The sequence below is a fragment of the Pristiophorus japonicus genome, chromosome 21, assembly GCF_044704955.1.
Source record: "Pristiophorus japonicus isolate sPriJap1 chromosome 21, sPriJap1.hap1, whole genome shotgun sequence".
Lineage (NCBI taxonomy): Eukaryota > Metazoa > Chordata > Chondrichthyes > Pristiophoridae > Pristiophorus > Pristiophorus japonicus.
In genome coordinates this window covers 32,174,211-32,186,984 of record NC_091997.1, presented here as the reverse complement: position 1 = coordinate 32,186,984, position 12,774 = coordinate 32,174,211, and the positions used below count along the sequence as shown (strand labels likewise).

At 38.6% G+C, this 12,774-nt stretch overlaps 1 protein-coding gene across 1 annotated transcript in view; it reads right to left on the bottom strand.

The window, feature by feature from the left end:
* Nucleotides 1-12,774, bottom strand: part of kpnb1 (karyopherin (importin) beta 1) — a 47,647-nt gene that overhangs the window by 24,813 nt on the left and 10,060 nt on the right. The window contains exons 3-9 of the mRNA XM_070864547.1: nt 8,538-8,720; nt 6,192-6,392; nt 4,442-4,594; nt 3,498-3,557; nt 3,302-3,391; nt 864-974; nt 131-232 (exon numbers count right to left, since the gene is read on the bottom strand). Coding sequence (XP_070720648.1) covers nt 131-232; nt 864-974; nt 3,302-3,391; nt 3,498-3,557; nt 4,442-4,594; nt 6,192-6,392; nt 8,538-8,720 — 900 coding nt within the window. The remainder of the gene's footprint in view (nt 1-130; nt 233-863; nt 975-3,301; nt 3,392-3,497; nt 3,558-4,441; nt 4,595-6,191; nt 6,393-8,537; nt 8,721-12,774) is intronic.

Genomic DNA, 12,774 nt, shown 5'->3' with positions numbered 1-12,774 from the left:
AGGAAGAACTTAGCTGCAAGGTATTTTGCTGTTTATCACACCATCAAATTCTAATTGAAATGAAAATAGCATGATTGCAAACGTGAATCAAAAAGGCATCACATAAGTTCACCCAATGTCTTACAGTTACCTGTTTGGTCAGTGTCTGGGTAAGAATGGGAACCAAGTACTGCAGCGCTCCCTTGGCATAGAATTTACTCGTGTGCTCAGGAGGTCTTCCCTGTTCTGCTGCCTGTATAAAAATGAAGTAAAATGAATGTAAATTGCTTATAAAAAATAGAAAATACAAGATTCCTAACTGAAATTCTTAAGAGTTAACAACCACTCCTTTTAGTAGTGCAGTACTGAACACAAACTAGCTTCAAATACTCATTGAAAGCTTGGCAAATCAAGTCTCAGAATTGTTTCAATATATTCATCAACTGAACAGTTTCAGCGTGGTGCATGGTTTATCATCATAGACTAACAGCCAACTCTGTGTGTGTTTGAACTTGCAGGAAAAAGTGTTTCTTATATTGACTTCAGTGGCGATTAAACATCTGAAACCACACATCTCTTTCACCTGAACGAGGCAAAACGATTTGGCGTGATAATAATGATTTTAAAAATAAAAACGCTTACTCCCAAGGGGGCAGATGTGGCCTTGGCTTAACATCTCTTCTAAAGGAAGATTTTCTAGCATTTTGTGATCACTTCATGCCTATGTGTGTGCAAAGAGCAAGTAATCTCGGGCTTGCACACACAGGGAAGACTTTTTTTTTTAAATAAAAGGGAAAGCAGTCAGAAACAGACTGAGAATTAAGTTTGAGTTAAAGTGGTTCTAAATATAATTTAAGATTTTGTAGTACACTGTTTAAACGTACCTCTGAAGCTTCTATAGCAAGATCCATTTCCTCATCGCAGACATTGGACCAGAATTCAATTCCTTGTAGAGCTACCTCATCAATATCACTCTTCATCGCTTCAATGGTAATCTTGAGGGTTTTTCAGAATTGTAAAAAAATAGAAAGTTAAAACTTTGATAGACATTTAATACAATTACTTGCTCAGAAACATAGAAAATAGGTGCAGGTGCTCATAGAAACATAGAAAATAGGTGCAGGAGTAGGCCATTCTGCCCTTCGAGCCTGCACCACCATTCAATAAGATCATGGCTGATCATGGATCGATTGATGGCTGCACTAGTAATATACAATGGACTTTGAGAGCAGGCCCAAATTAAAATAATATTGAAGCAAACTATCAAAGTTCACTAATCCATTCACGGAGGCATAAAAATGCAAGTGGCTATCCCATGTCTAATAAGATTATTTGGTCATAAACCCACATCACCAAATTTGCAATTTAAAAAAAAATGGAATACATGGTCAATACTTGGTCCACCTTACCTGAACACAGTAATGGCAAATGAAAACTTGTACTTTTAAATGTTAATGTCAGTTTAGACTAAAAATGGTGCCAGCTCCAATACTTAAATTATATGGTACACATCACAAGATTTACTCGATAAACTTTAATTTATGCTGCAGCTTTACAATATTAAATTTGGATCAAATCAAAGTAACCTTCTGACAGCAATAGCATAATTTAAATACATTTAATATATTAAATACAAAAGCTGTCAGCTTTTTGTGGGTATCTCATGGTATATTTGGAAAAGACATGATTGGTTGGTAATTCTAAGCTTCATGGCACGATACAAATCAGCTTCCAGTTGGCACGGTGGATCATCTCATTAGACTGGAAACTAGCAACAGAATAAGCAATCTATTTTATCTAAATTCATTTTTTGGGTAGCATGTCGAGAAATTAATTCAACATTACATTTCGACAGTAGTGTGAGGTAATGCAGCATAGCATCCTTGGTTTTCTAAAGAAATAACTTTTATTTATATGCTGCCTTCCACATCCTTAGGATATCCCAAAGCACTTCACAGCCAATTTTGAAGTGCAGCTACTGTTGTAATGTAGATGACTGCAGCAGTCAATTTTCACACGCCAAGATCCCACAAACGGCACGGGGTTAAATGACCAGAAATTCTGTTTTTAAGCGGTGTCGGCCAGGTCACTGGGGGATCTCCCCTGCGCGTACTCCAGTCGTGCTATGGAATATATTATGTCCATCTGAGTAGGCCTCAGTTTAACATCTCATTCGAAAGACGGCACTAACAATGCAGAACTTCCTCAGTACTGTACTGATGTATCAGCCTTGATTCCGTGCTCAGGCAAGAACATGGCAAATGGAACAATGTGGAGAAATGTGAAGTTATCCACTTTGGAGAGGAAAAATAGAAAAGCAGAGCATTTTTTTTTTTAAATGGCGAGAGATTGGGAAATGTTGGTGTTCAGCGGGACCTGGGTGTCCTTGTACACAAATCACTGAAGGTTAACATGCAATTAAGAAAGCAAATGGTATGTTGGTCTTTATTACAAGAGGATTTGAGTATAAGAGTAAAGATATCTTACTGCAGTTATATAGGGCCCTGGTGGGACCACACCTGGAGTATTGTGTACAGTTTTGGTCTCCTTACCAAAGGAAGGATATACTTGCCATAGAGAGAAGGTTCACCAGACTGATTCCAGGGATGGGGGGATTGTCCCATGAGGAGAGATTGAGTAGACTAGGCCTATATTCTCTAGAGTTTATAAGAATGAGGGGTGATCTCTTTGAAACATATAACATTCCTACAGGGTTTAACAGGGTGGATGCAAGGAGGATGTTTCCCTTGGCTGGGGAGTCGAGAACCATGGGCCAGTATCTCAGAATAAGGGGTCAGCCATTTAGGACAGAGATAAGGAGAAATTTCTTCACTCAGAGGGTGGTAAATCTTGCAATTTTCTGCCCCAAAGTGATGTGGCAGCTTAGTCATTGAGTATATTCAAAACAGAGATCGATAGATTTTTGAATATTATGGGAATAGTGCAGGAAAGTGGAGTTGAGTTGGATCAGCCATGATCTTATTGTATAGTGGTGCAGGCACGAGGGGCCGAATAGCCTACTCCTGCTCCTATTTCTTTTGTTTTTGTCTCTCTGGAATGGGGCGTGTATCTACAAACTTCTGACTCAGATACCAGTGTGCTACCATAGAGCTAACGGGTATGTTGCTGTAAGACGGTTTTAACTGCATAGAATTATAGAAAATGTCTATCTAGCACATAGTTATCTGAAATTCCAGAGATTCTGTCTGCATATAAAAATATATAGTAGGCTTGGCTGATTGTGAGGATGAAGATTCATATTTTGCTATTGAACCTCTCTAAACAGGACAAAAACTAGATCTCAAATATAAATTATACTTACAGCGAAAAGAGCAGGACCCATGTACGTCTCCATATATTGGTAATAAAGGGACATGATCTTCACCAAGTTTTGCAAGGCAGCAACTCGCACCTATTAGATGGAAACAATTGTTTAATTCAAAAATATCCGTTCCATCAATAAAATTACTATATCGGAAGGTTTTATATTTTATGGAATTTAATGTAATACTACTTACCCTTGTATCGGGACACTGGGTTGCTTCACAAACTACTTGCATAATAAAGTGCCTCTCAGACTGCAAAGAAATAAAAACAAACAGGTCTGCAAAGATGTATCAAAATGTTAACCTTGTCAGTCTTTGTAGCAGATGAATGTATAGCAATACTTATGCAACTAACTAATCAGGTAGAGATATTGTCATATTGGATACAAAGGGACAAATGGCATTCTATTGAATTTCCATAAAATCATGAACATTCAAAGCCAAGCTGTAACACTGGTGTCTCAATCTTCATTTGCTCTTGCCCTTCATGTTTTCCAATTACCAAGATCAGACATCAAGTGTAGAATCCATTTGACTTCATAACCATCATGGGTTGAATGATCACTGGTGAAGGAATTCTACAAAACAGGTCTGCTCCTAGGCTGATGACATACGAGTTTAATATCTTGACATTTAGAGCCTCACAGTAAGTCAGTAAAAGTTAGCTTATTTCTCCTTCCTCGAGCCTCTTCCCAATCCTTTCACGTACCTTCTGTCCCTCGTTTTGAGCAAGTTCCTGATCCCCATTCAAGTTTTAGTTGCATATGTTATAGAATAGTCATGAGGTTTTGTGGAATAAAACAATCACAATACATTATCTCAGTCAGCAGAAAACTTTGGTAAAAAGCATGGCCAGAAAGTCTCAGCTTTATTTCATTGTGTTTCATCAGGTGGAATGCAGCGTGGTGCATGGTTTATCATCACAGACTGGAGACCAGATACCTAAAATACCAAGTTTCTGAAGCAGGAAAGGACTACGTGAAAACACATTGATGCAGCTATATTCCCAGATATCTATCCCTGGGATTTTACTTGAATGCCCTGGTTTGATGCCTTTCAAACCTGCATCCTCGCACAAGTGTGGCATGCAGCTGAAAAGCTGGTATCACCACACAGCATCAACGATGGCCTCTTACCTCTTTGTCAAAGTTAGCTTTGGTGAATTCCAAGGAGTTGAGCAGTGCATTTGTTGCAGCTAACTTCACATTGTTGCTGGGCTCCTCCTTCCGCATTCCTTGAATAATTGCAGTAAGGATTTCATTCGATTTGTCCTGTAGTTGCTCAGGGTCCTGAAAAAGCAAAAAAGTTGCTCAGCTTTTAAGTTTTCCCCTTTCATTTTCTGGCCCATGTTAGAAGTATTCTTTAAAGATTATGTAATGCGCTAACCTGTCAAGTTCCACGAGCAGACTCACTAGGATTACTGATATTAATTGGTTATTCGAATATATTCCTGCATTTTAACTAGTTTTCACAAAGTAGTTTAAAACTGCACAAGATTATTTTATTACAAAAGCTCACTTTCAAGTCTGTGTTAATGCAAGGTTTTCGCCATTTTAAAATGCAACAACTTGACAGCTATGGAATTTAGTGTAGTGACTAACTTCAATTTTCAACCCAATATTGCACAAGTATACACAAAGATGCCACTATAAAGCATTAGATACTTTTCTCAGAGCCTCTGATGATTCATAAAAACTCAGCTCAAATTAATAGTGACTCCACCGTCATCTTCCATGGAGGTCTGCCATTTTAGATTGCACCATGAGCTTCTCTCAAGATCTATTATGGGGAGGCCCTGTGTGCAAATTTAGCTCATTTACAGGGAATTCAGAAATTCTGACTGGTCCAGAATTGTCACCTTACATCAGCTCAAGGTGCAAATGGGCACCCAAAACACAAAGTGCCCAGCAGAGCAGATTTGAAGTCAAAAGACTGGAGTTTCTACCCAAAGTGCTGCCTCTCTTTCCAAATAGATAAATGTATACCCATTTAGTGCAAGTTTAATACCACTGTATAAACAATAACTTACCATTACAAAGTTAATGTAATGTGGAAAAAAATCAGCCAATCTGTCTCAGCTGTAATCATACACATCAGTTAATCAGTGTGGTGCATGATTTCTCATCATTGCAGATATGACCATTTTTATATTACGTAACACAAAACTCTAATGCTGGTAATAAGACCTCAACATTCAAAAAATAGATTGAAAATCTAGTTCAACGTTTGGTATTCAACTTAAATTAAAGACCCCATTAATTTTACAAGGTTGACTGTGATGGCAAGTACACTATAGACAATTCATTTGGAAGCACCTCAGATTGAAAAGAGCTAATTGTGATCAATATTAAGAGCATCTGTCAGCTGCATACAAGCTGTATCCACCACTGCATGAAGCCATACAAGCCAACTGCTGGCATTTATGTACCCTCCTTGCGGGAATATTCCAGCCAGACTGGCAAATTCAAAGGCAATCTTGCACCAATGTCATGCCCTGTGTTGTTGCCGAATTCAACCCGACTGAGCAGAACAGAAACTAGTTCATATTATAATATAAAACCACTTCCATTGGAAGTACTTTTAAATATTATTTAAGTATAAAGTGGCCAGTGTCTGTTTTTCAGTGTGATCTCATATACATCAATGCCAAAGGGCGATAGTGCATTAAAACCCAGGTACGCTCCATTGGCCATGCTAGTTTTTCAGATCAATACACACTACACAGCTCATACTAGAAACATTCCCAGTGACAGGCTCCTTACAAAATGAAAAATACGCAATGGCTGCAACATAAACGGCAGTGTGAAGTAGAACATGATAATGGGAATCTTAACTGCACCATTACCATATTTTTTTTTGAAGCATAATTTAAAATAAAATACTCACTATATCCTGGCATATATAACCAATAGCTTCCAAAGTAGCCTCTTTCATATGTTCGGTGCTGTTGGGGTTCGTTACGTTTGCAACCAGATGAGGAATGAGCTCAGGCCATTGAACAACAGGGATCTCTGCACATGCGATTCCTGCAACACACTGAGATGCAGAGCTGGGTCTGTAGGTCTCAGTTCCCAAAGTTTGCAAGACCTGTGGGATCAGTTAAAAAAAAAGCCATTTAAAACAAGGTTTCGTTCTTTAAAGATGAATAACTAGTATTCACAACAATTCAGCAGGTTCTATAGTTCAGTTAAATCCCATCGCAAGCTAGAAGATAAAGAGAATAGGACTGTAGTCGTATAAGCCCCACAATTTAATTAGGTTAGGGAGCCGCTTGTGGAAATGAATAACTTGTTAAAACTTGGAACTCCAGAGATATTTAAAGAAAATGGGAAAGATGAAGAAAAGAAAGATACAAAAATATTTAGGCCAGTTTAAAAAAGCAAAACCACAGACTAAAGAAAGCTTTGAAATACAGTACATGCACCACTAACCAAATAGTTGTTATTTTAAACACAGCCATGTTTTTTTACTGCTTGGATGATTGATTCCCAAGAGCCCGCAAAACCACCCAAAATATACAAACGATGTATAACTGCACAGTACCATCTTGAAATGACAGAATACAGCCATTGCATATCTTAATATATGCATTTTGAACCGCTATTCTACGAGCATTCATAGTTTTACACAGTTCAGTGCCCTACAGCACAGGGACCACGAAAACAAAATATGGAGAATATTTGCTTTGGTTCCTCGTGTGGTACTTGAAACTGAAGTAACGATTGACAATACTATGGATGCTGCATATCAAACAGAAACAAAATAATTATAAACACAGCAAGTCAGCACCTGTGGCGAGAACACACACATTTACATTTCAGGTGTGAACTCTTAGTCAGAAGATGTGAAGCCCTCGTTTGGATTCTTTTGAAAAAAATTCAACAACCACAAAAGGAAACTTTGTGCATTAAGTTGCAAGCAAATAGAAGTCATCCCCAGTTGTTTGATATCCATGCATTCCATCCAAATTTGTTTGATTGATGCTAATGAGCCAGTGCATGTGTAAAATGTAAAATTTCCTTTGGGGCGCTAGTAAAAGATGATGGCATTAAACACACATGCTTTGAAGTACAAAAGGACAGATTTGTATAATGGACGTTCTATTGCTGCAATCATGTTTGAAAAGTGCTTATATGGAAAGCACACTGGAAGGATTTATTTATCTTACACTATCAGTTTGTTAACACTGCCAGCTCCAAAGGCTATATTACATGAACATATCCAAATGCTCTTCACTATATATTAACAAAAATCTTCCCATTAAATTTCTGACTTGAAAGCTAAATGACCAAAAGGGAGTTTGGGCTAATTAAATCACAAAGCAATTGCAAACATGAATATACAAGCTGCACAATTTTGTGTCCAGATTATATCTGCTTTAATGCTCGTCTTGAAAAAGTATTTTTTCAAAAAACCTTATGTTCCACAAAACCCATATTATAAGCAACACTACACCTGCACGAACATTAATCCATGAATATACAACCTGCAAATATCCCGAATGCCTAGTTAAAATTAGATAATCATTTAATCACATCACTTAAGGTAATTAAGTTACTGGCTGTAAAACTAAAGTTGCAAGCAATTTTTGATATGCAATTATTAATAATCTTTTGCAAATGAACGTTAGTTTGATATTTTTCTGAATTGCCAGACCAATGCATTACAGATCCATCTACCAGAACCTGGAGACTGCCCAAACATATTATAAACTGGGAATTTAAAAAATAAAGTTTCTGAATAAACAAATCTGCACCAGATCCGGGATGCAGGACAACACAATCTAATGTGTCATTCAGCGCATGGAATAGTGAAGAATCGCAATATATTAATACCTACTGCAATGGAAAAATTCTCTCCTAAACCTTTTTTGCATGCAAGCATCTTAAAATCTAGAAAACTAACAGTTGTCGAAAAATTAGTCATGTACACACAGAACTGCAGCCCCACATGGGCAAGGGGAGGTTCGATTGCTCCATCCACTGAAAAATTGCAGATTTTACCCAGACACAAATAAAACTGTTGCTAAAAAGAACACTATTTAACCCACATTAAAAACAAATCCAAGAAATGTGAAGGGTTTTTGTGTTTCATTTTCCCAGTTAGATTCCTATTATGGCAAGTCTAAAATTATGTTTGGAATAGCATCCAACCTCCCTGCCCCATAAAAAATATTAAAGAATGTCAATTCTAAAATGATTTTAAAAAGTTATCATAGCCTCCTTAACTTACAAAAGTTTTGATTTCGCGACGAGCATTGCTGTCAATTGCCAGCCACCTCTGCTGATACTGTGTCTTGACATCAAGGTCCTTGGATGTCAACGAGTTCTTGATTTGTAGACCAGCTGCAATTCGAGCAACTTGACTGTTTCCTGGGTTTGCTAGTACTTTTGAGAGTTCCACCAAGAAGGTAGGCTAAATTGAGAGAGGGAAATGGGAGGGGAAAAAAGTTACTTCAGTCATCACAATTCCCATTATTACCAATAGTGTATTTCTGATTTAATTTGTGCAAGAGCCCTGGATGTTTTTTGGCTTTAAAACATTCTCTCCTATGTAACTGATACAATAGAAATGGTGGTTAAAAAGAATTAAAACTTAATACAACAATGGTGAAAGCCATCTAGCAGCTATCCACGAGGGTTGCAATTAATATTAGAGCACTAATAGTCAGGGTCAGAAAGCAGGAACAGAGCCAGATTCAAGTCCCCAGTTAACAGAACTCAGACCAAGAACTGAGCAGAGGCTGTGGTCACTTCTCTTTTGGAGAGAAGATTTATGCGTGGTACCTTGCCATAGGTGGGCATTGATAGAAGGCTGTGCAACTGACATCTCAGATACAGAGGATGCACACTAGAAGTACGAGGAGGTTAAGTTATCGAAGACATAGATTTTCCCCATACTTTTCTTCACAGGCCACTAAGAAAACACCTCCAATACTGCACTGGACAGTCAGCCTAAATTAAGTGCTCATGTTCTACAGTGTAGCTTGAATCCACAACCTTCTGACTTAGAGGCAAAGGCATCTACAACTGAGTGAACATTACACTAGTGGCAGTAAGTACAGCAGCTATTATCCAAATGTAAAAGCTACTTGTTCCATGTGGAGTCATAGCCCAGCATCACCAGTCATTTGGAACTTTTCACAAAGTGACAGTGGGACAGCAGGTAGTGGCAAGGGGACACAAGTGAAAAATTAGGATGTTAATACATTTGTGGAGAAGCAAAGCAATTGAAGGACACAGAATGGGAGTTAAAGTGGCATTTATCGGTCCTCAACTGCCACCAAGAGTACTTACCAGCAGGAATCAGTGAAGAGCTATCAGGAATGGGAACAACTGCTGGTTTCAATTTCTCCCATGGCCACAGCCCAAATACTATCCAGCTGAAATTTCCTAACAGCACAGACTAGTGAACATTCTGGTTTGTATAGTTCAGTTTCACAGTAGGCGTTTACCCAATGACACACTGATCAGATTTGCTGCAGTTAACCTCCTCCCAGCATTTTCAGTTTACAGAAAAGTGTTCTGCACTGCAATTAAAAATAAAACTGCTGCAGCAACATTGCTTTGTTTTCTTCCATCACCAGCAAACTATTCTTTTGCAACACTGAGCTGACACCCACAGGCAGATGTCAGCAAAATATCCTGCATTCGATAGATTAGTACTATAAACTAGATGATTGATCATCATTAACTACAGAGCAAGTTAGGTATCTTGGATGCTTCATTCAGTAGGGAAGAACAGCCTTGGACATTCATGCACACCTCAAAAACAAGGCATTGGAAGCCCAGTGGTTAAGACACCGGACTAATAATCCAGACATTGAGAGTTCAAACCCCACCATGGCAAACAGGAATCAATTCATCAATCTGTCAATTTGTGCTTTAGCATCAGAAATGACCACGAAAGCTTCTGGACTGTCGTAAAACTCATTAATGTCCTTCAGTAGAACCTGCCCATTTTAATGGTGGTGCAGGAACAGAGAGTGGGGGTGCATGTTAACAATTATATGATGGTGGCAGGACAAGTTGAGAAGGCTGTTAATAAAAGCATTCAGGATCCTGGGCTTTATTAATAGAGGAAGAGAGTACAAAAGCCAGGAAGTTATGCTAAACCTTTATTAAAAAAACTGGTTTGGCCTCAGCTGGAATAGTGTCTTTAATTCTGGGCACCACACTTTTGGAACAATGTTAAAGACTTGGAGAGGGTGCAGAGGAGATTTAATAGAACGGCACCACAGATGAGGAATTTCAGTTATGTGGAGAGACTGGAGAAATTGGGGTTGTTGTTCCTGGATCAGAGAATGTTGAGAAAAATTTGACTGAGGTGTTCAAAATGAGTAGACGAGGCTTATATTCCCAGAGTTTAGAACAACGAAATGATCTCATCAAAACGTATAAATTCCAAACGGCCTCCTTCTGTGCCGTAAATTTCTATGATTCTTAAGGGGCTTGACAATGCAGATGCTGAGAAACCATTTCCCCTGGCTGCAGTGTTTAGAACGAGGGGCCAGTTATAGAACAAGGAGTCGGCTATTTAGGACTGAGATGAGGAGAAATTTCTTCACTCCGCGTTGTGAATCTTTAGAAATCTCTACCCCAGAGGGATGTGGATGCGGAGTCGTTCAGTATTTTCAAGACAGAGATTAATAGATTTTTGACAGATTAGAGAACCAAGGGATATGGGGTAATGGAAGGTGGAGGCAAGATAAATCAGACATGATATTGAATGGCACAGTAGGTCTAAAGGGCTGAATGGCCTACTCCTGCTCCTATAGTGTCTTAAAATCATGAGTGGTTTTAATAGTGTAAATAAGGAGAAGCTGTTTCCGCTGTCAGAAGGGTCGATAACTGGAGGGCGTGGATTTAAGGCCAGTGCAAAACAACCAGCTGACAAAGAAACTTAAAAAAAAAACATTGTGGAACACACTACCTGAAAGGGTGGAGGAAGCAGATTCAACAGTAACTTTCAGAAGGGAATTGGATAAATACTTGAAAAGAAAAAAAAGTAACAGGGCTATGGGGAAAGAGCAGGGGAGTGGGATTAATTGGATAGTTTTGCCAAATAGTCGGCACAGGCACGATGGGCCGAATGGCCTCCTTTGGTGCTGCATCATTTTAGGATTCATACCTGGTCTGGTCTACGTGATTTGACTCAACAGCCTCCAAGCAACTAGGGATGAACAATAAATGCAAGCACCATCCAGACCCCAACAAAAATAAAATCTAAAACAGACTTGGTCGAGGATATGGGGCATGCTGCCAGTGAACGCAGTATCGAAGCATAAAAGTACAATGAAGATGAATTTCTGTGGAAGTTGTCCCGCTCACCTGCCACACTTTGTGTTAAAGCCTTGAAAATTCTGGAAAATTATAATGCTTGAACCGTTTTCCCGGGATTTCCATGGCTCTTCCACCAAGAAACAACGGGAAAACCTGCAGAATTTCAACCCCATATATATTTCACCACATTGTATGATGTATCACCACCAATGAAAATAGCAGATCTCTTGAGCCTTCTAACCTTGAGCTAAGTATTCTGCATGGGAGCACCCAGAAATGTGTATAGTTGTTAACAGCACAGACCAGAGTTATCCTACCACCCATAGTTAGCAGGGCTCCCTAGAAAGAGCTGATCAGGTGAGACAGACACAGCAATATCTGTAATTAAATGTCCTTTTCTTGGAAAGCTGCAAGTATCATTCAGTACTGCAATATATTGCATACTGAACGCTGTGAAACAATAAAAATGTGCTAACATTTTTTTTTAATTGTTACTTTTTAAATCTTTTTGAAATATTTTCATGTGCGATATATTTACATGAAAATTTGAATCAGCAACAAAACCATGAGTTCACTATGACTGGCTGTAGAGATGTGCTTCTAATTCCTCCCATCAGAAAGAGGTTGCAGAGGCAACACACTCTGTTGGAATAAGTATTATACTGAAAAGGTGAGCAGGCATATCTAGGTACTGGATGACTCCAACAAGGAGTTCAATTATCTTCAGTTACAATAACCACTTCATTAAGTTACTCACTTTATGACAATTCTGATTTATACATGTTGCATGCCTGCCACATAGTACCAATATAGTCCTGGGGTTTAAATTTGTAAGAAATCTATTTGTTTCTTCGTACAAATCTTAAAAGGGAAAATAATATTTGTTTAAAATAAACAGTTACCCACTTATTGCTGTCTCTCCCCATTGCTATGTTTTTTTAAATTTATATCTTCAAGAAGTAGTAAATCTCTTTTGTACAACTCTCAACATGAGATTCTGCCCCAGGGACACCATGAATGGGGAGCAGTGGGCAACACTACTACAAGGTTATAAGTTGGGGAGTTCTACAGAGGCTGCATTCTCGGGCTGTAAATAAGCTCCTTTGGCTCAGAAATCAGAAGCAAACTGAAGTCTCCTATTGTCCATGTCATCAATGGCAACTAGTTCTAATCGAGCATTGCCATTC